Genomic DNA, 26,487 nt, shown 5'->3' with positions numbered 1-26,487 from the left:
CCTCATGAACAGTGAGGGAGGGAGAGAGAGAGAGAGAGACCATTTGAACGCAGGGGCTTTCCCTCAGGAACAGTGAGGGAGGGAGAGAGACCATTTGAACGCAGGGGCCTTCCCTCATGAACAGTGAGGGAGGGAGAGAGAGAGAGAGAGACCATTTGAACGCAGGGGCTTTCCCTCAGGAACAGTGAGGGAGGGAGAGAGAGAATATTTGAATGCAGGGGCCTTCCCTCATGAACAGTGAGGGAGGGAGAGAGAGAGAGACCATTTGAAGGCAGGGGCTTTCCCTCAGGAACAATGAAGGAGGGAGAGAGACCATTTGAACACAGGGGCCTTCCCTCATGAACAGTGAAGGAGGGAGAGAGAGAGAGACCATTTGATCACAGGGGCTTTCCTTCATGAACAGTGAGGGAGGGGGGAGAGGGAGGGAGGGAGAGAGAGAGACCATTTGAATGCAGGGGCCTTCCCTCATGAACAGTGAGTGAGATAGAGAGACTGTGACACAGAGACACCTTCCCACGGCAGGCAGCAAGCGTAAGGCTGGTAGAAGGTGGTGAATACTCATTTGCCTTTTTGTAACTTGTAGTAAATTCTATGTAGCGCACTGTTCCCCTGCAGTAAAACAACAAATTTCATGGCATATGTCAGTGCTAATAAACCAGATTCTAGTTCTGATCTTTTTCTGGAATTCCGACTGCCTCCGACAAAGAAGCTTCATTTCAAGCATCTATGCACCAGCAATTCCCACAATTTCTCTGCTTTCCCAGTAATGAGCTTGGAATAGAGCCTCTCTTTAGAAGTCTGATGATCTGATGGCTGTTCAGTCAGAGCATGCTGAGAGTAATTAGAGCGTGGATGTGAGTTCACTCTGCCTGGCATCAGATGAGGAGTTACTTCTCCATTGGAAACACGGGATCCATGGACCCCTCGGTTAATGGTAGGGGGGGTCCATGCCATAAGGTTGGGAACTCCTCTAGCGGAGGGTAAGGATCATTGGTGCTTCATGGACCATGAGCATTGTTCTGGGTTGGAGGAGTTCTTTGAAGTATTAATGCCAGCAGGCACTGGTTATTTCTAAAAAACTCCTTTATTAACCTTTCTCTATTCTTAACAAGCCAGAAAGCAAAGGGTAGCCTTGCCATTGTTACATAAATCCTGGTTATAAACTTGAGTAAACAAATTCTCCAAAATCTTGAGCAATCTTAGGTTAGTGTTTAATTATCAGCAGCAAGATTCCGTTTATTGATTTCATAAATATAATCCAATTTCACTGACTACATGTTGTTTAAAATTCTGTTGACTTTTGCAATCCTAATTCGTTGCGAATGTTATTATTGTGAAGCTTCCTTTGAGAATACTATCATCAGCATTCAATTTCCTCATAATGAAGTATTAATCCTCTCTAAAGTTTTAATCCTCTCATGTACTTAGAAATTGCTTCTGTTTCCTTGAATACCATTCACTTATTTTTAAACAGCACACAATGTTTCAAAGATGAGAAAAGACTATATAGTGATGCTCTGGAGGAGGGGTGCGGTCAACTGCCCACCCCTGCATTTCTAATGGCCAGCACTGTTTATCGTTTTTGTGTTAAAATGCTTTTATGAGTTTATGGTGGGAAGACCCAGTTCATTTATTGTTACATGTTAGCTTGGGTTGTACACTTATTCGTTTGTGTATTTGTGGGTCACGCGGACTGTAACCGGGGTGTGTACTGTGTATCTCCCCCATCTGTATAGAAACATAGAAAATAGGTGCAGGAGTAGGCCATTTGGCCCTTCGAGCCTGCACCGCCATTCAGTATGATCATGGCTGATCATCCAACTCAGAACCCTGTACCTGCTTTCTTTCCATACCCCCTGATCCCTTTAGCCACAAGGGCCATATCTAACTTCCTCTTAAATATAGCCAATGAACCGGTCTCAACTGTTTCCTGTGGCAGAGAATTCCACAGATTCACCACTCTCTGTGTGAAGAAGTTTTTCCTCAGCTCGGTCCTAAAAGGCTTCCCCTTTATCCTTAAACTGTGACCCCTCGTTCTGGACTTCCCCAACATCGGAAACAATCTTCCTGCATCTAGCCTGTTCAATCCCTTTAGAATTTTATGTTTCAATAAGATCCCCCCTCAATCTTCTAAATTCCATCGAGTATAAGCCCAGTCTATCCAGACTTTCTTCATATGAAAGTCCTGCCATCCCAGGAATCAATCTGGTGAACCTTCTTTGTACTCCCTCTATGGCAAGAATGTCTTTCCTCAGATTAGGGGACCAAAACTGCACACAATACTCTAGGTGCGGTCTCACCAAGGCCTTGTACAACTGCAGTAGAACCTCCCTGCTCCTGTACTCAAATCCTTTTGCTATGAATGCGAACATACCATTTGCCTTTTTCGCCGCCTGCTGTACCTGCATGCCCACCTTCAATGACTGGTGTACAATGATACCCAGGTCTCATTGCACCTTCCCTTTTCCTAATCAGCCACCATTCAGATAATAATCTGTTTTCCTGTTCTTGTGACCAAAGTGGATAACCTCACATTTATCTACATTAAATTGCATCTGCCATGAATTTGCCCACTCACCTAACCTATCCAAGTCACCCTGCATCCTCTTAGCATCCTCCTCACAGATAACACAGCCGCCCAGCTTCGTGTCATCCGCAAACTTGGAGATCCTGCATTAATTCCCTCGTCTAAATTATTAATATATATTGTAAACAACTGGGGTCCCAGCACTGAGCCTTGCGGTACCCCACTAGTCACTGCCTGCCATTCTGAAAAGGTCCCGTTTACTCCCACTCTTTGCTTCCTGTCTGCCAACCAATTCTCTATCCACATCAATACCATACCCCCAATACTGTGTGCTTTAAGTTTGCACACTAATCTCCTGTGTGGGACCTTGTCAAAAGCCTTTTGAAAATCTAAATATACCACATCCACTGGCTCTACCCTATCCACTCTACTAGTAACATCTTCAAAAAATTCTATAAGATTCGTCAGACATGATTTTGGTTGGGTTTACTCTCCGAGTGATGGTGCCCAATCTGTTTTGTGTTCATTCCCAATAAACCCGTTGTTGAACTAACGAGCTTCCTCATCTGTCATAATGGACCAAATTCTCGCCACAATATTAGCGAAGTAGAGTGTGTGTGTGTGTGTCTATGTGTCCATGTATTCTTCATGCCTATTTCTAGCCTATACAATACCTGGTGCATGAAAAAGCAACAAACGACAGGTGGAGTTTCTAGAAAACGTGTATCGAATTTGTCCTCATTTCTGTGTATTTGCTCAATCATAGAGTCATAGAAAACAGGCCTTTCAGCCCATCCAGCTCATGCAGGACCATTTAAATTGCCTTCTCCCATCAACCAGCACTGGGATCGTAGCCCTCCATACTCGTACCGTCCATGTACCTATCCAAACTTAAACATTGAAACCAAGCTTGCTTCCACCACGTGCTCTGGCAGCTTGTTCCACACTCTCATGACCCGCTGAGTAAAGAAGTTTCCCCTCATGTTCCCCTTAAACTTCTCACCTTTCACCTTAAGCCATGACCTCTGGTTGAAGACCCACCCAATCTCAGTGGAAAAAGGCCTCCTTGCACATACCCTATCTCTCCACCTAATGGCATGAATATTGACTTCTCCTGGTGAACAAATTCTCCTCTCCCTTCCTCTTCTCCCCACTCTGACCCTTCACCTCTTCTCACCTGTATATCACTTCCTCCTGGGTCCTTTCCTTCTTTCCTTTCTCCTTTAGTTCACTTTCCCCTCCAATCAGGCTCTTTCTTCTCCAGCCTTTGACCTTTCCCACCCACTTGGCTTCACCTATCAACTTCCAGCTACCCTCTTTCCCCTCCCCTACCTTTTTATTCAGGCATCCTTCCCTTTCTTTACAGTCCTGAAGCAGGTTCTCAGCCAGAAACATCAATTGTTTACTCTTTTCCTTTGATGCTGTCTGACCTGCTGATCTCCTCCAGCATTTTGTTTGTGTTATTTTGCATCTGCAGACTGCCTTGTGTTTGTAATTTACCCTATCTATACCCATCATAATTTTGTCTACCTCCTTCGAATTTCTCTGTAATCTTCTACATTCCAAGGAATAAATTCCTTATCTATTCAATCTTCCCTCAGGTCCTCCAGACTTAGCAACAACCTTGTACATTTTCTCTGTACGTGTTCAACCTTGTTTACATCTTTCCAGTAGGTAGGTAACCAAAACTGTACACAATATTCCAAATTAGGCCTCACCAACATCTTATGCAACTTCAATATAACATCACATCTCCTGTACTTAATACTTTGATTTATGAAGGCCAATGTGCCAAAGAATTTTTTGGAACCCTGTCTTCCTGTGAGGCATATTCATCAAATATTTTAAGACGATAAGACAATAAGACATAGAAGCAGAATTAGGCCATTTGGCCCATCGAGTCTGCTCTACCATTCAATCATGGCTGATCCTTTTTGTCCTCTTCTCAAACCCATCAACGACCGTCCCCCCCCATACCCTTTGATGCCGCATCCAATCAAGAATCTATCAATCTTGGCCTTAAATACACCCACTCAGTGACCTGGCCTCCACAGCTGCCATAGTAACAAATTCCACAGATTTGCCACCCTCTGGCTCAAGAAATTTCTCTGCATCTCTGTTTTGAAAAGGCATTCCACTATCTTGAAGCTGTGCCTCTTATCCTGGACTCCCCCACCACAGGAAACATCCTTTCCATATCTACTCCGTCTAGTCCTTTCAACATTCGAAAGGTTTCAATGAGCTACCCACCCATCCTTTTGAATTCCAGCAAGTACAGACCCAGAGCCATCAAATGTTCCTCGTGTGATAACCCTTTTATTCCTAGAATTGTCCTTGTGAACCTCCTCTGAACCCTTTGCAATGCCAGCACCAGTGCCTTATAAAGCCTAAGCATCACATCCCTGCTCTTGTGTTCAAGACCTTTTCACATGAATGCTAACATTGCATTTGCTTTCCTCACCACTGACTCAACCTCCAAGTTAACCTTTCAGGTGTTCTGCACAAGGATTCTCAAGTCCCTTTGCATCTCAGATTTTTGGATTTTCTCCCCATTTAGATAATAGTCTGCACATTTATTTCTACTACCAAAGTGCATGACCATGCATTTTCCAGCACTGTATTTCATTTGCCACTTTCTTGCCCATTCTCCTAATCTGTCCAAGTCCTCCTACATCCTACCTGCTTCCTCAATACTACCTGCCCCTCCACCAATCTTCATATCTGCAAACTTGGCAACAAAGCCATCTACTTCATCATCTAAATCATTTATATACTGTACAGCATAAAAAGAAGTGGTCCGAACATCAGCCCCTGCGGAACACCACTAGTCACTGACACCCACCCAGAGAAGGATCCTTTTATTACCACTTGTTGCCTCCTACCAATCAGGCAATGCTCTAGCCATGTTAGTAACTTTCCTGTAATACCATGGGCTCTTAACCTGGTAAGTAGCCTCATGTGTGGCACCTTGTCAAAGGCCTCCTGAAAGTCCAAATATACAGCATCCACTGCATCCCCTTTATCTATCCTACTTGTAATCTCCTCAAAGGATCCAACAGGTTCATCAGTCATGATTTTCCCAGAAGGAAACCATGCTGACTCTGTACTATCTTGTCCTGTGTCACCAAGTACTCCATCACCTCATCCTTAACAATTGACTCTAACATCTTCCCAACCACTGAGGTCAGGCTAACTGGTCTGTAATTTCCTTTCTGCTACCTTCCTCCTTTCTTAAAGAGCGGAGTGAGATTTGCAATTTTCCAGTCCGCTAGCAGAGATCAAAAATTTTTGAAAGATGATTGCTATTGCCTCCACAATCTCTAATGCTACCTCTTTCAGAGCCCTAGGGTGCATTTTCACACACTATACTGATATCCTCTTTTTATACAAAGAGTGGTGTTTCTGAGTGACTTCTCAAATGACCATGTTACTCTATTTACATCACTTCTTCCACAGGTTGTACTGTGGAATGCAATCATAATCACTTAATAACTTCAATATTCTCTTGCATTGCTCTTACTGGAGTTAATCCCTTTATATGATACTTCTGATCTTAGCTCCTTTTTCCTTATGATACCTCTTATACTGCTTGAATTGGCTATTATTTGAACATCTGCTTTGTATAATGTCAAATTTGCTAGGTGGATTGAATTCTTTCTCTCTATGACTTGGGCTATCATTTCTCTCTCAACTACAGTGTGGTGCAGAAGTCTTAGGCCAGGGTGCCCCAGTACTGTGTCTGTCAACGTGGAGCAGAGGGCAAGTTTACAAATCTAGCGGAAGCAAAAGAGGTTGGGAATGGTGATGGTGGAGTGCTGCTGGAGGAGTGTGGAACGAATGGTAGAAGTCCCGGGGTTGGGGGGAGTGTGGATGCAGACCCACCAGCCCTAAGACACCAGGCAAGGTCATTTGCTTCCAAACATTCATCATTACAGAATGTCTCTCTGATGCTTCCCTCTCTCTTCTCTCTTCCTTTCCATTTTCCCAACCATAGTACCGCTCTCCCTGCCCCCCTTCCCACTCTCAGTCCACAAAAGAGACCCAAATCTTTATCAGGTTTATAATACTCACATGTGTCATGGAATGTGTTTCTTTATGCAGCAGTGGTACTGTGCAATACATAAATTACTACAGCACTGCGCAAAGTCTTAAGCACCCTAACTATATATACGTGGTTCTCTTGATACTGTATGACTTTGGACTTTTCTGGTACCAGTCCTAGGCAGTTAGGAACAGGAAGATATTGAAAATGAATACATGGTTTAAGAGTTGATTGAGCAGCAAGGACTTCAGATTTCAGGTTTAGTAAGTTCATTTCTGGCAAAGGTGGACCCATACAAGCTGGATACCACAAGGGTCCAACATTCTTGCAGAAAGATTTCTTAATGCTTTTGAAACCATTTTGACAGAAACTGGATACAGAGTCCCATTGTGGCAAGCTGCAGTTAAAGACAGAAGGTAACTTAATCAGTCCAGTAGGCAGTGCAGACAAGCATGTGGAAAGACATATGGGAGGAACACAAGGTCAAATTCTGAATCAGATTCAGTTTTATTATCAGTGACAGATGACATGAAATTTGTAGTTTTGCAGCAGCAGTACAGTGGAGAGAAAAATCTAAAATACAGAAGAAATGCAAAAAATGGATTAAAAAGAAGTAGTGTGGATTGGTCAGAAACCCTTTAGAAATCTGATGGCAGAGGGGAAGAAACTGTTCCTATAATCACTGAGTATAGGTTTTCAGGCTGCTGTATCTCCTCCATGATGATAGAAATGAGAAGATGGCATGGGCTGAATGGTGAGGATCCCGAAAGATGGCCATCTTCTTAGCCACTGTCTCATGAAGATGTCCATGATGCTGGGGAGGGTTATGCCCACGATGGAACTAAGTGAGTCTGCAGCCTCCTGCCAGGCTGTGTGACAACCTATAAGAATCTTCAGTGACATACAAAAGCTCCTCAAGCTCCTAACAAAGTGGCATACCTTCTCCATGATTGCATTGATTGGGGCCAGAAGAGATCCTGTAAGACCTGGGAGCAGAATTAGGGCATTCGGCCCTTTGAGTCTTCTCCGCCATTCCATCATGGCTGATTAATTTATTATCCTTCTCAATCCCATTCTCCTGCCTTCTCCCCATAAACTTTGATCCCCTAATTAATCAAGGGCCCATCAACCATTCATTAAATATACCCAATGACTTGGCCTCACAATGAATTCCATAGATTCCCTATCCTCTGGCTAAAGAAATTTTTCTTCATCTCTGTTCTAAATAGACATTCCCCAATTCTGAGGCTGTGCTCTCTGGACCTAGACTTAAATACTGTAGGAAACATCCAGGCCACATTCACTCTATCTGGGCCTTTTAATATTTGATAGGATTATAACTTTCAGTTTTTTCCCTTCCTTCTGAAAGAATGACAATGAATTTTGCAGTTTTCCAGTCCTCAGGAACCAGTCCAAAATCTAGTGATTTGTGGAAGATCATCACTAATGCCTCCACAATTTCTTCAACTACAAATTTCAGAACCCTGGGGTGTAGTCCATCTGGTCCAAGTAATTATCTGCCCTCAGAATTTTTTGCTTCCCAAGAAAATTTGTTGAGTGGTGTCACAGCAACAACCTTGCACTCAGTGTCAGCAAGACTATAGAGATGATTGTGGTCTTCAGAAAAGTTATGATGAATGAACACAAACCTATCCTCATAGAGGGATCAGAACTGGAGAGACTGAGCAACCTTTGTATGATCTGGGTGTCACGATCTTTGAGGACCTTACCTACATGAAACATATTAGTGCAGCTAGAAAGAAGCCAAAATAGCAGCTCAACTTCATTAGAGGAGTTTGAGGAGATTTAGTTTGTCAACTAAAACACTTGAAAACTACAAATGTGCTGTGGATAGCATTCTGACTGGCTGCATCACTGTCTGGTATGGGGGTGGGGGCTGTTGCACAAGATTGAAGTAAGTTGCAGGAACTTGTGAAATTAGTCAGCTCCATCATGGGTGCTAACCTCCGTAATATCCAAGACACCTTCAAGGAGTGGTCCTTAGGAAGGCAGTGTCCATCATTAAGGACCCCCACCACCCAGGGCATGCCTTCTTTTCATTGTTACCATCAAGAAGAAGGTACAGAAGCCTGAAGGTTCACATTCAGTGATTTAGGAACAGTTTATTCCCCTCCACCATCCAGTTTCTAAATGGACATTAGACCCATCAACAGCTCACTACTTTTTAAAAACTTTTGGGTTTTTTTGCACTACTTATTTTTAGCTTAACTATTTAATAGACATATATATACTTACTGTAATTCAATATTTCTTTTCTCTGTATATTTATTTATCAATTATTTCATTGCACTGCCACCGTTAATCCCACACCATATACTGGTGATGTTAAAAGTAATTCTGATTCTGACATTCTCCTTGGTAATTGCAATGACACCAACTTCTGACCCCTGATGCTCTCGTCTTTCTGGCGTTCTACTCATGTCTTCCAGTGAAGACTGACAGAAAATACTTATTAAGTTCATCTGCTATTTCTTTGTCCCACATTACTACCTCTCCAGCATTATGCTACAGTGGTCCATTATCCACTCACGTCTCTATTTTACACTTAATACATCTGAGAAAGCCTTTTGTATCTGCCTTCATATTGTTGGCTAGCTTACCTTCATATTTTATATTTGCTCTCTTTTCTATAGGTCATATCTTCCCCGTAAGAGATCCCAAGGATCCAGAAATCTGATGCCCTGCCCCACACTGATTTTTCAGCCATGCATTCATCTGCCTAATCATCCCATTCTTGCTCTCACTGGCACATGGCGCAGGCAGCAATCCAGAGATCACTCCGCTAGAGGTCCCGCTTTTCAGCTTTCTGCCAAACTCACTAAATTCTCTCTTCAGGACCTACTTCCTTTTCCTACATATATTATTGCTACCGATATGTACCACGAGATCCGGCTGTTCATCCTTCTCCTTTAGAATACAATGGACTCAATGCGAGACATCCCTGACTGTGTGCAGCAGGCCAGATGTGACACTCTGATGACTTCATCCAGTATAAAGTTTTCAAACTTTCAAATATGCTAAGCTTTATGCTGGTGGTAATTGATTAGACTCCCGAGGTCTCTGTCCTTCTCCAATGACGGATTCGTATTTCCTTCTTGTCTCCCTTGCTTCACAATGGACCAAAGATTGAAATACTCCCAAAGCACAAGAGTCCTGATTGAAGATTTTCATAGGTGATAATAGGCCAGAAGTTCTTCTGTTGGTATGATATACCTTGACTTGGGGTTGTGTAATTACAGTAACAGCAGAAATAATATCACCATTTCCTCTTTATCTATACTGAAACTGCCTTTTGGGTCAATTTGCTGACATTCTAGCGGACCTTGTGATAGTTCAGGTTTCCTCAATACAGTGCCCGTCTCATTGGTCTACCTGTCAATGGCTCCTGGTCTTCATATCCCAAATGCAATACCTATCTGGCCGAGAGGTCTTAACTAAAGGTAAAATACTGCCAGCCACTAGCATTCTAATCACAGTTTTCCTTTTGAGCTAATTTTAAGCTTCGTACCCCCTCCTTCTCTCCTAGCCTGAATTTCGACAGGCAGAAGAGATTCTCCAAATTTTGGAAAACCATGGATGCAGCCTGACCTGCTGAGTTCTTGTAGCATTTTGTATGTGTTAAATAAGACCTCTAGGTATTTCCCGATGTTATGTCTGGCTTCCTTGTCAGAGGTTTGATACAGTTTTAATTACAAAGTCAACGATCAGAAAAATGAATGATATGTTGGGTTTTACCATGAAAGGATTCAATAGAGGAATAAATATGTTTTACTGCAATTAAAGGAAACCTTGGCCATGTTGTAACTGGATATGTATACAGTTTAAAAAAAAGATAGTTGCCACAGACAGAAATCAATGAAGTGGACTGTTTCCAAGGGTGGTGTGCTTGCCTTCTGAGGGGAGAATGTATAGGGTCTGTGGAATAATCTCTAGAGTTCAAAGGAATGAGGGTCAATCTTACTGAAACTTGCAAAATTCTTCTAGGGCTTGACAAGGATATACTGCATGCAAGAAGTATCAGTTCCCTGACTGAGTCATCTAAGGCCGGAGGTCACAATCTCAAAATAAGAGGTAGGATGCTTAAGTATGAGATGATGAGAAATTTCTTCAAGCTGAGAGTTGAGAATGGAAACATAGAAAACCTACAGCACAATACAGGACTTACCTTAGAAATTACCTAGGGTTACTCATAGCCCTCTATTTTTCTGGGCTCCATGTACCTGTCCAGGAATCTCTTAAAAGACCCTATTATATCCGCCTCCACCACTGTCGCTGGCAGCCCATTCCACGCACTCACCACTCTCTGCATAATAAACTTACCTCTGACATCTCCTCTGTACCTACTTCCAAGCACCTTAAAACTGTGCCCTCTCGTGTTAGCCATTTCAGCCCTGGGAAAAAGCCTCATACTATCCACACAATCAATGCTTCTCATCATCTTATACAACTTTATCAGGTCACCTCTCATCCTCTGTCGCTCCAAGGAGAAAAGGCCCGAGTTCACTCAACCTTTTCTCATAAGGCATGCTCCCCAATCCAGGCAACATTCTTGTAAATCTCCTCTGCACCCTTCCTATGGTTTCCACATCCTTCCTGTAGTGAGGTGACCAGAACTGCGCACAGTAATCCAAGATTCTCCAGAATTCTTTATGAGAGGACTATGGAGACTCAGTCATTTAATTTATTCCAAACAGAGATCAAAAAAATTCTGGGAATCACAGATTGTGGTGATATTGCAGGAAAAAGATGTAAAAACAGATAATTTACCATAATCTTGTTGAGTGTTGGATAAGCTTAAAGGGTGAAAAAGCCCAGTGTTGCTCTATTTTGATGTTTTTGAGTGAACTTCATGGTGAACGTCTTGTTACCGTATAACCATATAACCATATAACAATCACAGCACGGAAACAGGCCATTCCGGCCCTCCTAGTCCGTGCCGAACTCTTAATCTCACCTAGTCCCACCTACCCGCACTCAGCCCATAACCCTCCACTCCTTTCCTGTCCATATACCTATCCAATTTTACCTTAAATGACACAACTGAACTGGCCTCTACTACTTCTACAGGAAGCTCATTCCACACAGCTATCACTCTCTGAGTAAAGAAACACCCCCTCGTGTTTCCCTTAAACTTTTGCCCCCTAACTCTCAAATCATGTCCTCTCGTTTGAATCTCCCCTACTCTCAATGGAAACAGCCTATTCACGTCAACTCTATCTATCCCTCTCAACATTTTAAATACCTCGATCAAATCCCCCCTCAACCTTCTACGCTCCAATGAATAGAGACTTAACTTGTTCAACCTTTCTCTGTAACTTAAGTGCTGAAACCCAGGTAACATCCTAGTAAATCGTCTCTGCACTCTCTCTAATTTATTGATATCTTTCCTATAATTCGGTGACCAGAACTGTACACAATATTCCAAATTTGGCCTTACCAATGCCTTGTACAATTTTAACATTACATCCCAACTTCTGTACTCAATGCTCTGATTTATAAAGGCCAGCGTTCCAAAAGCCTTCTTCACCACCCTATCTACATGAGACTCCACCTTCAGGGAACTATGCACTGTTATTCCTAGATCTCTTTGTTCCACTGCATTCCTCAATGCCCTACCATTTACCCTGTATGTTCTATTTGGATTATTCCTGCCAAAATGTAGAACCTCACACTTCTCAGCATTAAACTCCATCTGCCAATGTTCAGCCCATTCTTCTAACCGGCATAAATCTCCCTGCAAGCTTTGAAAACCCACCTCATTATCCACAACACCTCCTACCTTAGTATCATCGGCATACTTACTAATCCAATTTACCACCCCATCATCCAGATCATTTATGTATATTACAAACAACATTGGGCCCAAAACAGATCCCTGAGGCACCCTGCTAGTCACCGGCCTCCATCCCGATAAACAATTATCCACCACTACTCTCTGGCATCTCCCATCTAGCCACTGTTGAATCCATTTTATTACTCCAGCATTAATACCTAACGACTGAACCTTCTTAACTAATCTTCCATGTGGAACTTTCTCAAAGGCCTTGCTGAAGTCCATATAGACTACATCCACTGCCTTACCCTCGTCAACATTCCTCGTAACTACTTCAAAAAATTCAATAAGGTTTGTCAAACAAGACCTTCCACGCACAAATCCATGCTGGCTACTCCTAATCAGATCCTGTCTATCCAGATAATTATAAATACTATCTCTAAGAATACTTACCATTAATTTACCCATCACTGATGTCAAACTGACAGGTCTATAATTGCCAGGCTTACTTCTAGAACCCTTTTTAAACAATGGAACCACATGAGCAATACGCCAATCCTCCGGCCAATATCAGGCTATGACGCTTCTGATGAGATGCTGTATAGTGTATCTATAAATATTGATGAGGGTCACAGAGGACTTTTTGAATTTCCTTCGCCTTCTGAAGAAGTAAAGGCCCTGGTGTGCTTTCTTGGTCATAGTGTCTACATGGTTGGACAAGGACAGGCTATGGGTGATATTTACACATAGGAATTTGAAGCTCTTGGCCATCTCACCTCATCGCCATTGATGCAGATAGGGACATGTATTCAACTCCATTTACTGAAACTTTTTTGTTTTGTTGACATTGAGCAGAAGCTTCTTGTCTTGAAATGGCAGTCAGCTTTCTATGTACTCTGTCTTATCATTGTTTGAGATCTGACCCACTGTGGTGGGGTCATCTATGAACTAGTAGACAGAGTTAGTGCAAAATCCAGTCATTTAGTCATAGGTGTGTACAAAGTAAAGGTAGGATCAGAGAAAGTTTGTTTATGGGCCATCAGTATTGTGAAAATTGTGGCAGAGGTGTGGTCTATTGGTCAGGATGTCGAGAATCCAGTTGCAGAGAGAGGTGTCATCTCCTAGGTCTAGGAGTGTGGAAATGAGTTAGCTTGGATTATCAATATTGAATGTGGAACTATTGTAATGTATGGATCTATTTCTTTCGGAGCAATGACTTAGCGCTATGTGTGGACCAATAACTTACCATGTGCATTGATCTGTTGTCTACACATTCATTCATTCATTCTCTCAGTCTCTGTTCTTTCTCTCTCTCTCTGTTCTCTCCCTCTACTCTTTCTCCCTCTGCTCTCTCTCCTGTTTCCTCTCTCTCTGTTCTCTCTCACTCTCTCTCTGATCTCACTCCCTGTTCTTGCTCTCTGTTCTCACTCTCTCCATTCTCTCTCTCTCTCTGTTCTCTCTCACTCTCTGTCTCTGCTCTCTTTTCTCTGTCTCTCCTCTCTTTCTTTTCTCTCTCTTTTTTCTCTCTCTCTTTTCTTCCCCTCTTCCCCCGTCCAGTTAAACTCATCTCCCAAATACATGCTTTTATTTAAATGATACATAGCTGCACAGACACAAAAAATTGGTGCCAAACACAAACCTGAATGTCAGAGAATATCACCAACTGCACTGATAGCTACAAGATGATTACGGGATAATGTGACAATGGCTTTTGTCAGGAAAGCTGATGAATTTGATAGTGCTAATTTGACTGGTTGTCTTATATCGAGAGGGTTGAACTGTATTGTAAGGCAAGTAATGTGGATGATGAAAAGAAAGCCACCAACCACACTTCTTAGCTTACTGGGTGCAAAAATGTATAGGTTCTTACACAACCTAGCAAATCCTGCAAAGCCAACAAGCACGACGTTTGACAAAATTGCTGCAATTTTGCAAAACTGTTTGAGCCCTAAACCAATGGTAATAATGGAGATATTTAGATTTCACAGAAGGATCCAGTCAAAGAAGAAAGCATTTCTGAATACATTGCAGAACTGCGCACAATTTCCCAATACTGTGACTTTAGAGATGGATTTCCTGATGCATTAAGGGGCAAGCTTGTACATGGCAAGCACTCAGAAGAGGCTACGGTTCAAAAGAGACCCAACCTTAAACAGGCTTTGATCATTTCAATATCGTTAGAAACTGCAACAAAAGATGCAGCAGAATGACAGATACTGAGTTTAGAATGTGAAGTGCAAAAAAGTCAAAAATATTATTGATGTGGCAAATCCACCCATAATGCAAATGTCTGTTGGGTCCAAGAAAAAGTTTGCAGATAGTGTCAGGTCAAGGCCAAATAGAGAAAGTGTGCAAGGCAGACAAAAAGCACAACCAAAGGGAAATACAACACTGAGTGGAAAGTTCCAAACACAAACCTAAGCAAAGGCATCAAGTAACTAAATATGAACCAGAATCAGACACCACAGTGTCTGACAACAGTGAGCTGACATGCTGAGAACTGCATAGCATTACTGAAGCAGATCACAAAATCATATGAACCTCAATAGATGTGTGTGGTGTAGAACTGAAAATGGACCTGGACACAGAGTCAGCTTTGTCTATAATTTCAGAAGCTGACTACAACAGATTTTTCTAAGCTATCATTAGAGAATACCTCAATATGCTAAAGACCTACACAGGAGAAAAACCGTCTCCCAAAGGCAAACTGAAAGTGAATGTGATGTATGGACACCAACACAGCAATTAGAACTTTGTGTTGAAAAGTGGAGCAAGGCCAACAATTTTTGAACAAGAATGGTTGAGAAAAATCCAACTAGACTGGTACACAATCAATGCTCTCAATGTGTCATCAACAAGCAACTGCACCCCATATAGTACCGCTCAACAGAGTCTGTCACAGCTGCTTAATGCTAATGAGAAGGAGTTGGTGAAAGGGATTGGTAAACTCAAAGGCACGAAGGCCAGAATTGAACTGAATGAAACAACACCACCAAGATTCCATAAAGTACATCCAATGCCTTGTGCGCTCTGTGCTAAAGTGGATGCTGAGCTACAGGACTTGGAGGTATCTGGAATATTCTCAAAGGTTGAGTGTAGTGATTTGGCCATGCCCATTGTCCCAGTGATCAAGAAAGGGAAGGCCAGAGCCATTCACATATGTGAGGACATCAAAGTGAGCATCAACCTTGTGCTGCGTGCTGTGTGGTATCCCCTACCACACACAGACATTTTTGCATCTTTGGCAGGTGGGGAGAGATTTACAAAGATCGACTTGTCAGAAGCCTATCTGCAAATGGGGATCAAGAAGTCAAGCAGGAAATTCCTCAGAATCAACATTCACAAGGGACTGTTCCAGTATAATCATCTTGTCTTTTGCGTCACATCAGCTCCAGCAACTTGGCAAAGAGCAATGGACCAAGTGCTCCAAGATATCCCAGGAACACAGTGAGTTTCTCAAGAATGAAATCTCATATAGTGGCCATGTCATTAACAAGCAGGGCTTATATAAGTCACAAGAGAAGACTGAAGCAGTTCTACAGGCACCCAAACCAGAAAATGCGTCACAACTCAGGTCATACTTGGGCCTCATAAACTACTATCACCAGTTTCTCTCAAACATTGCTGCAGTGCTGTATCAATTGATCACACTGTTACAGACAGGAGCAACGCAGGAATGGTCAGAAAGATGTGAAAAAGCATTCAAGGAAGCAAACAGTCTAATAACATCAGATGAACTGCTCACCCATTATGATCCCTCTCTGCCCATCAGACTGGCGTGTGATACATCCCCTTATAGCATTGGTGCCATTTTGTCAAACACAATGAAAGATAGATCTGAATGTCTGATTGTGTTTGCTTTAAGATCGCTGACAAGAGCAGATCGCAGCCATGCACAGATTGACCGAGAGACTCTTAGTCTAGTATGGGGAATAAAGAAGTTCCACCACTACATCAATGGATAAAAGTTTATGCTAGTAACTGATCACTGGCCCCTTGTGGCCATTTTCAATCCCACCAAGGGAATTCCAATGATGACTGCTACCCAGTTACAATGTTGGGCACTGTTCCTAGGAATACACTCTTATGCCATAGAGTTCAAGGGTGTCAAACAACACCGCAACACTGATGGCTTGTCCCGTCTTCCACTGTTGGCAACTGAAGAAGAAAAGTCTTCATACTGTGACCCAGAAGTATTCTACACATCATTACTGGACCAGTTGCCGGTAACAAATTCTGAAATACAAAGAGAGGCAAGGAATGAACTAACATTGTCAAAAGTCTATGATACCATCATGCAAGAATGGCCAGCTCATGGTATCCCTATGTTCCCAAAGTTCTCTGAGACGAGACCAACTGTTGGTATGTCAAAGAACGGCGATGTGAGGATCTCGTGTTGTGGTTCCCTCTCAACTGTGCAAGAGAATGTTGGAGAATTTGCATGAAGGACACCTGGGTATGGTCAAGATGAAGAATCTCACCCGGAGATACGTGTGGTGGTCGGCAATAGATAGACAGATGGAAGACTTGACAAAATGCTGCTCATGTGATGACAAATCAAGCAGCTACAATGCTGTTCATGAACAGGAATCTCTGATCTCGCACAGACTTCCTGAAACCAGATCCAGGAGGGAAGTGCCGAATAAACAGTTCAGCCAGTTGCCAAGTGAAGCAGCAAGGAGCTTTAAGATTGGACAGAAAGTCCTAGTGCATGATTACCAAGAAGACAAGTGGACACCTGCTAGGTTAGCGGCAAGATATGGATCATTGATGTACACAGTAGATGTTGGAGATCATACATGGAGATGTCATGTGGACCAGATACTGGATGCTCAACCAAAAAGCACACAGGTCAACTGCATCCAACAAGATGGACACATTACAGCCACGGGGCTCACCTCCCAGTGATGATCATGTCACTAACAGCAACGTGACACTGGCAACCAACAGCATTGTCTTCGACAAGACACCTGCCAAACCTGATGCCACTCCACAGGTCGAGAGGTGCTGTCCTGAAAGAAACAGAGCACCACGCAAAAGACTGAATCTTTGGTATAGTGCTTAGTTATGGATTGTTATTGTGAAAGCATTTTTATTTGGATATGGACAGGGAAATTGAATGCTTTGTAATATTAGAGTTTTATATTGCATTAATAGGATGAGGAAGTGTAACGTATGGACCTATTTCTTTTAGAGCAATGACTCCCCTTAGCACTACGTATGAACTGATAACTCAGCTATGCACATTGATCTGTTGTCTACGCATGCTCATTGATCTCTCTCTCTTTCTTTCTCTTTCTCTCTGTCTCTCTCCCTCCCCCCACCTGCAATGTGAATGCACCAGTTAAAGCCATCCCCTGCATGCCTGCTTTTATTTATTTGATATGTAGTTGCACAGACACCACAACTATAGTCAATACATAGGAGTTTGTCATAGGTATCTTTGTTATCCAGATGTTTCAGGAATGTGTGTATGAACAGGGAGGTGGCATCCACTGTGGACCTCTTTCAACAGTGTGTGAATTGCTTTGAGTCAAGGTTGCCTGGAGCTGACGTGCAGGATCAGTATCTCAAAGCGCTTCATGATTGTGAATGTCAGAGCCAAAGGGATGTTACCTTAATTTTTTTTAGCACCAGGATGATAGTGGTCTTAAAGCAGGTGGGAACTTCAAACTGAAGAAGGGAGGGGATAAAGATGTCTGCACATACCATACTTCTGGTAGCTGGATCTGAGGACAGAGTCGGAGGACACATCTGGTCCAGATGTGTATGCACTCACAGGAAGGCTGATCAATGGTGGTTGTGGGTATGCCAGAGCCAGTAGTGCAACTTCATTCCCTTTCTGTTCTAAATGATGCACAGAATGCTTTGAGCTCTTTAGGGAGGGGTACTTTGTTTCTAGCAATGCTGCCTGACTTTATTTTGTAATCTATTATAGCACACAAGGCTTGCCACAACTGACAGCCAGTATGGGCCCCTCTTTATCTTACAAAAGCCTTAAAATCACAAACAGGAGAAAATCTGCGGATGCTGGAAATCCAAGCAGCACACACAAAGTACTGGAGGAACTCAGCCAGCCGGGCAGCAGCTATGGAAAAGAGTACAGTCAACATTTTGGGCGGAAACCCTTTGGCAAGACTGTCTGTGTTACAAAAGCATTACCTCAGTTTCCTGAAAAAGTCGGAACAAACAATCTGGATGCCACTAACATAGACCTCACTAGGGTGTGGATCTCTCAGTTCACCTGTGGTTTCTGATTGGTGAACATTCAGATTGATCTCTTTGGTAGACAGTCCTCAACAATCTTGCTAATGAAGTTAGTGGAGGTGAAGATTGAAATAAAGCTCCAGGCTAAACAATGATGTACCAAGCTCTGCTCAAATCTTCTGCACTGGCTTGACTTCCTTCTCTGCTGCCTAACTTTGATTTTCACCAATTATTTTATTTTACCAATTTTCTCCTGAAATTATACCTTAGATATATTGCCCTCATCTGTCACCAAGTGTCTATTGCTTAGTTTTGGTGGTAAGTGCCCAGAAGCTTCATCTTCATTGAGTAGATCAGTTTGAGTTTGACTTTCTTCCTTTGATTCACAACTCAAACACCTAACAGATGGTGGAAATCTAAAATAAAAATAGGAAGTGCTGGAGATACCCAGTCAAATCATCTACGTCCCCAGACACCAGAGGATCCTATATCTTTTTTATGCCATGGACCAATACCAAGGGGTCTGTGAACCTCAGACTGGGAACCCCTGCCCCAACTTAAAGCCATCAATGTCCTTCCTCTCCTTTTCTGCTGTCTGTATGTCTGGAGTGCCCTGCCAAGGATAGACAGATTCAATCGTGGTACTTAGAAGAAATCTGCCAGGAAAGAAAGTTGCAAGACTACAAAAAGGAGTGTAAGAGTGAGCTTAACTGGATCACTCTGAGTGGTCAAAATATACACGGCTGACTGAACGGCCTCCTACCTTATAATAAACATTCTGTGAGTTTCTGAAGTTAAAATATGCTAGCTCCCAAAATGATAACTGTTTCCCAAAAGAGATTTGAGTGATGACACCACATGAGTCAGTGAAAGATTTTATTCTGGCATGAGCTGGGGAAAGCTTAGTGACGCAGAGGAACTTCTCAAAGATACTGATTTTACAACACACATTGTTGTTATCTTCTTACTTTCAGCGAAATATTTTACAACTGTCTTAGTATTGCCAACTGAATTATGCTCACCTAGCATAATTAGATCACCCTGTTATCTCAACTGTTAGCCTTGAGCCTGATATTTTCCATGGTAACTTAAAGACTTTTTCTGGCCTTCAATTTCTCTTATCTTCTTCCTCTATATAACTGTATGTAAAATACTGACACAAACTGTTAAGGTTTTTATTGCTAGTTTCTGACCTATCGTTGATGGAAGTACCTTTGGTCAGTTACCTGAAGGAGAACATATTACAATGCTTGCAAAAGATTTAATATCAGCATTTATGGTGTAAGCCCCATTACCAACTTCAGTGCAATTTAAGTTAGAACAGAGAAACACCCACAAAATATCTTTTTAAAATGAATTAACAGTTTATGTAATTATCCAATATCCTTACAAGTGGGAAGCGATGACTGCATTGCATGAACAACATTAGAATCAAGGGCCGATGATTATTGAGAAAAAGACTATTGTTTGTTCAATATGCATAAACTTTAAGCACAAAATCTACAGTGCTTTCTTTTTGGCATGGGATGGAGGGATAAACTGCTCTAGTAAATTAACTTTACAAGGATCAAACATCAACTTTAATTGCCATATGCATTTACCGGTATTGGGAAATTGCTGTGGTATGTTGGCGTTAATTTCTCGCTTACTTGGGCCCTTAGTTTCCAGTGGAGCACAGACCATCAGTGACCTCCTGTCTTCATCATCCTCTGAAGTCAATGGAATAGTTGGAGTTCATCAGTGCTTTGGCAATCCATTGTATCCACTGTGTAGAGGATTGGCCTATACAGCTTCACCTGCTGGCCAGCTGGCTGGCCTTACCCATATCCACTTCTTACAAAGGGGGCTTAGGGTTGGACTTTGAGAACCATGTTGGTGTTACATGCAACAAAAAATGACAACATTCGACAATTATAAGGAATAAAGAATTACGTAAAAAATAAAGTTAGAAGAACAGATATGGAATACAGATATTTATGTATTGCCTGCAATATTGGGAAGGTTTAGCAATTTTTTTTAGTACTTTTAAATGTTTCCCATTAAAATTGTCTGTGCAGATCACTGCTACCTCACTGTGGCTCTGCACAGAAGAGTTTCAGATATATTTTGGAATTCTTCACTCCAGCTGCTTTCCTGCCCTCAGCAGGCTCAATACTCTCCTACAGGACCACCCTTGCCATAAATTGATATCATATGTCATGCAGAAAGCCAGTAGTGCAACTTCTGCAGTGTAAGTTTATGGGCAGCAATAAAGGAATGGGCGAGATTTATATTTTGTAACTGAAAAACATTAAACTAATTGGAAGAAAAATGAATGAGCAAGGTCATGTGAGTCTAACCAGTTTTTACTTTAAGAGAAGCACTCGCATATCATTTGTTAGCGTGATGGCGTCTGCAATTAATATATTTTTACATAGAACCCATAATGAATTATTTAAACAAATAAATAATGCTTAATCAGCAACATATTTACAATATCACTCAAATATTGGTAATTTTCTGTCATGTCCAACGATGACAGGAAACCTGTGCAGGAGACTTTTTAAAGTGGAAAAGCCATTACACTGTGGCAGTTCCCCTCTTGTCGTCGGAAGTCCGGGTCCAGTGGTACAAACAAGTATCACAAACTGGGGTCATCCCCGGTTGCAGTGGATGACCATGACGTCTCCTGTGCCTTGTCATGCCCTTTGCTGTCCAGAGGGCGTTGCAGAACCATCTTCCTGGCCATTGGATCTCATTGCAGAGTTTGCATTCTAAGACATAAGGTTCAAAGATTCATTTATTCTCAATGCATACAACTCTGAAATTTTCCTTCTCCAGATAGCCACGAAACCGAGGTAGAAAAGAGTAACAGTACAATCATCAACCCCCAAATCCCCTCTCCCTGCATAAAAGATTAATAAAAACAGAACAGGTGTATTGACCCCAAATCCCCTTACCCCCACACAAAAAAATGGGAAGGATCAGGCGAAAAACACAAAATATAAAAATGATGACTGAAAGAAAGTCTACAGTCCAAGCACAAGACCTAAAAGCAGAAAACTTGGGTACCATTCTGAGGGCACAGTGGTGGCCTCTCTCCTCTCAGAGAAAACCAAACAATGATCAAAAGGCAGTCTTCCCTCTCTGGATGCAGAGCGATCCCACCAGTGATCAAAAGGCAGTCTCCCATCTCCGATAGCAAAGCGATCTCACAAGCAATCCAAAAAAAAAGATCAAAGGACAGGCATGTCCCACACAAATATTACTGAAATATTAAACTCACATCAGCAAGCATCTATCTGTTGGTTTAACTACCAAGTCTGTTTGCTGATGGTGATTCTGCAATACTAAGTCAAGAACCATTATTAAGGACTGAGTAGAACAATTTAACTGGTAGGCCGGCAGCTATAATCGACAACGGAGGATCTTAGCCCATAACAGAGGAATGAAATGGAATACAAAATTAGAGCCAAAGCTTTAAGAATGAGATCAGAAAAAGGTTTTCCTCATCATGGGAAATGGAAACTTGGAATGTTCTCCCTAAAAAAGATGTAATGCTGGAGGAATTAAAGTTTTGAGGTTTGGAATCAAAAGTGCTTTAGTTCAGTAAGTTTACTGAGGGATACACAGCAATACAGCAGTGGTGTACAGATCTAAAATAAGGGCAGAGAAGGCTTGAGTGTATTCATATCCTGCTGCCATCCCTTTGGAGGAATGTTGGTTTCTGTGATCACGTTGGTTTGAAAGTTAGGATGGGATGGAGTTGGGGGTAAATGTGAAAGAAGTGATGATGAATAAGGAATTCCAAGGTAACTTTTGTGGTCAGTCCTGACGTGTTGTCCCAAGTGCTTTTTTGAGAAAACCAGGTTGTTGATTTTGATCAAAAGTGCATTAGAGTGATACAAAAAAAACCAGGAGCCTTGCAATTTAACGGAATAGATGGAATTTCCAATCTTCTAGTAATTTACCTGTGAAACCAAGAGCAGACTAGTATTAGCTGAAGACTGAAGAGTCCCCAGATGGATCTATTAATGAATATTGCAGCATCTCTGCAAGTAATTCTTATGAGACATTTCTTAGAAAATGTAGTGATGGATCTATAGTCAGTGGAAGTCAGTAACTTCTGTAATTCCATTCCTGTAGTTCACATGCTTGGAGGGACTCTCCAATTCTGTACTGTTAAATCAATGAGGACCTGTGGAGGCTGTTGTATGTTGTGATCCAAAGGATGATCACAATTTTCCAACGGCCAGAGTCTCAGAAACATCACCAAGCTGCTCTTCAGGTTTTGCAGGGAGGTCAGTGGTGGATGGAAGCTCAAATGCAGTACAGTACTGTACAAAAATCTTAGGCACATGTAAAAAGAAATCTGTAAAGTGAAGATGTTTTCAAAAATAATGAAACGAAAAGAAAATTACTATAAAGAGCAGTAAGCAATAAAAACTAAATCAAATCAATATTTGGTGTGACTACCCTCTGACTTTAAAGCTGCATCAATTCTCTTAAGTACACTGTCATGCAGTTTTTTTAAAAAACAGAATCAGTTGGTAGGTTGTCCTAAGCATCTTGGAGAACTTGCCGCAGTTCTTCTGCTGACTTTGGCTGTCTTGCTTGCTTCTGTCTCTCCAGGTAATCCCAGACAGCCTTGATGATGTTGAGATCAGGGTATCTGAAACCATACAAAAAAAATCTAGGGTGCCTAAGACTTTTGCGTAGTATTGTATGATCAGACACATTTTGTGTACTGAGAGAAGATACTGTATACAGTGTTTCCTCACTATTTCTGAAAAGCAGTGCCTTGGGAGGATGTGAATGTCACAGTTCGATGACGGACATTTTTACCTTACTGCATCTGTTGGACATGTTTTACCAGTGTCAATCAAGAGCACTACAGCCCTCAACCTTGTTTTAGGATCCTTAAACAACATAGAAATGGAAGTATTGATCAAATGTCCAGCGATTCCCTTAATATTTAAAACTTGGCATTTAGTATACACAGTGACTACGACTCCAGCTTCCTCTCGAATAAAGAATTCTAAAAATTCATTATTCTCTGGATGAAAACAAAATTACACTCATATCTAAACTGCCAAACAATATAAAAATGTTTTATTTTTTTATTGAGATCACCTGTCAGTTTTCTAAACTTCAATATAATCATCTCAGCCTAGGTCTCAACCTGGCAAGCTGGTGTTGCTCTCCCTCTATTGCAAGTATATCATTAAGTAATGAGACCATAACTTTTGAATTGAACATAGAGCAATGAACACTACAGCACAGGACAGGCCCTTCAGCCCACAATGTTGTGCCGACTGTTTCACCTACTCTAAAATCAATGTAACGCTTCCCTCCCTCCTAGCCCTCCATTTTCCATCATCCATATACCTATCCAAAATCAATCAGATGTCCCCAACGTACCCGCCTACACCACCAGCCCTGTGCAGTGCATTCCAAGCACCCAACTCTCCCTGTGCAAAAAAACTTGCCTCTGACATCCCTCCCGCACCCTCCACCATCACCCTGAAGCCATTCCCCCCTCATGATTTCTGCCCTGTGTCAAAGTTTCTGGCTGTCCACTCAATCCACGCCTCCCGTTATCCTGTACACTTCGATATAAATTTATTATCAAAGTGCGTATATTGTCTGCGCTACCATTCTATCATGGCTGATCCTATTTTGACCTCTCCTCTGCCCCATTCGACAGCCTTCTCCCTGTAATGTTTGATACCATATCCAATCAAGAAGCTATCAAGCTCTGTCCAAATATACAACATCCACTGCATCCCCTTTATCAATCCTACTTGTGATCTCCTCAAAGAATTCCAACAGGTTCTTCAGGCAAGATTTTCCCTTAAGTAACCCCTGTTGACTTTGTCCTATCTTGTTCTGCGTCACCAAGTACTCCGTCACCTCATCCTTAACAATTGACTCCAACATCTTCCCAACCACTGAGGTCAGGATAACTGATCTATAATTTCCTTTCTGCTACCTTCCTCCTTTCTTAAAGAATGGAGTGACATTTGCAATGTTCCAGTCCTCTGGCACCATGCCAGAGTCCAATGCTTTTTGAAAGATGATTGCTAATGTCTCCACAATCTCCAACGCTACATGTTTCAGAACCCTAAGGCGCAGTTCAACTGGCCCAGGTGACTTATGTACCCTTGGGTCTTTCAGCTTTTCGAGCACCTTCTCCTTTGTACAGTAACTGCACTCACTTCTCTTCCCCTGTACCCCTCAACATCTGACACACTGTTGGTGTCTTCCACAGTGAGGACTGATGCAAAATACTCATTTAGTTCATCTGCCATCTCCTTGTCCCCTGTTATTATTTCTCCAGCCTCATTTTCTAGTGGTCCTATATCCACTCTCATCGCTCTTTTATTTTTTACATACTTGAGAAAGCTGTTATGATCCACTTCGATATTGTTTGCCAGCTTGCCTTTGTATTTCATATTTTCCCTCCTATCTCAATAGGCCCAATGGCCTAATTCTGCTCCTTTGTCTTACAGTCTTATATACGTCACCTTATGTAACCCTGAGATTCACTTTCTTGTAAGCATGCACAGTAAATACAAAGAAACACAATAGAAACAATGAGAGACTACACCTTTAAAGAGTATTCCAGATACCGTTTCTTTTACAAAAATAACGCATCTCGTTGGCTTTCCCAATTTCTTGCTGTACCCTCATGTTAATTGTCAGAGATTTGTGCCCTTCTGAACGCCAGTATTCTTTAATCTCCAACATTTGTGAAATGTTTTTCCAGTGTATCCATCAAAATGAAAGGCCTTCCATTTTCCAATGTCCCGGTCTTTGCCTTTTCACTTTGCCTGTGCCTTGAAGCTCATCTGCAACCATTGCATCCATTCCAGGGTTCTGCTGGAGGTTTTCCACTTGACGGCATGCAATGAATTATACTTTCAAAAGAACCAACATTGCAAAAGAACCAACCAGGTGTGAAGAAAACTGTGCTTACATAACTTGTAGTTAGGGTTAAGAAAGCATTATCTAAAGGAACATAGGAAACAGATTCAATTGTGGTGTTCAAGAGGGAACTTGACAGATATTACAGTGATGCTGCAACAGAGAATGAGGAAGTGAGATGGTTCAGATTGTTCTTGTGTCGGCCCAGTATAGATTTGGAAGACTGCATGGTTAGCTTTGCTGATGTAGGAAGCAGTCTTTTCTGCATCAGATTACTAATGACTTCCTTGTTAAGGCAAATTAGTTAAACTTAAATGCTCAGGTTTACTTTTGTTTGACTCCATACATGCCAATCATGGCACACCAGTGCACCCAGGCATGCTGGTCAACTGAAATTGCTTCCCCTTAATGTTAAGCTAATGGGCTACCACACAAAAGCACTTGGCTATGTTCTAGTTCAAGATCAAGCTGAATTGTCATTCAAATATTCATGAATACAGCCAAACTAAACAGTGTTACTATGGGCCCAAAATGGAAAGCATTCACACACAGCACATATAGCACATACAGTCGGCCCTCCTTATCCGCGAGGGATTGGTTCCGGGACCCCTCGCGGATACCAAGATTTGCGGATGCTCAAGTCCCTTATTCAACCTGTTCAGTGTGGTGGACATTAGGACCCAGCGGAACCCCAGACCTCATTTAACCTGTCTCAGTGTGGTGGACATTAGGACCCGGCGCCAGAGCTCTGAATGCGCAGTGTTTCTGTTCACGAAAATAATCACGATCGCGATTGAAAATAAAGTAAGTGGAAGTAATAAAGCGATCGGAAAGAGGTGAAACGCCATCGGTCATCGGAAAAGCGTTAGGCTACGTCGGTCAACGATCGGAACAATTTTAAGGGTTAAAATGAGGAAGGCTCTGCCCGGATGAAAGCTACAATTGTTACTAAGATAGATAGATAGATAGATAGATAGATAGATAGATAGATAGATAGATACTTTATTCATC

General features: G+C 42.0%; 1 protein-coding gene across 3 annotated transcripts in view; it reads left to right on the top strand.

Moving 5' to 3' along the window:
* Positions 1-26,487, top strand: part of LOC140728541 (dipeptidyl peptidase 4-like) — a 202,365-nt gene that overhangs the window by 37,242 nt on the left and 138,636 nt on the right. For 2 of the 3 annotated variants that reach the window (XM_073047412.1, XM_073047413.1), the window contains one exon: positions 10,575-10,661. The exons of the other annotated variant lie outside the window; for it this stretch is intronic. In XM_073047412.1, the coding sequence (XP_072903513.1) occupies positions 10,575-10,661 (87 nt within the window). The remainder of the gene's footprint in view (positions 1-10,574; positions 10,662-26,487) is intronic. 3 annotated transcript variants of the gene reach the window in all.

This window comes from Hemitrygon akajei, chromosome 5 (assembly GCF_048418815.1).
Source record: "Hemitrygon akajei chromosome 5, sHemAka1.3, whole genome shotgun sequence".
In the NCBI taxonomy this organism is placed as follows: domain Eukaryota; kingdom Metazoa; phylum Chordata; class Chondrichthyes; order Myliobatiformes; family Dasyatidae; genus Hemitrygon; species Hemitrygon akajei.
The sequence above is the reverse complement of the archived record's forward strand: the minus strand, read 5'-3'. Positions and strand labels throughout refer to the sequence as shown.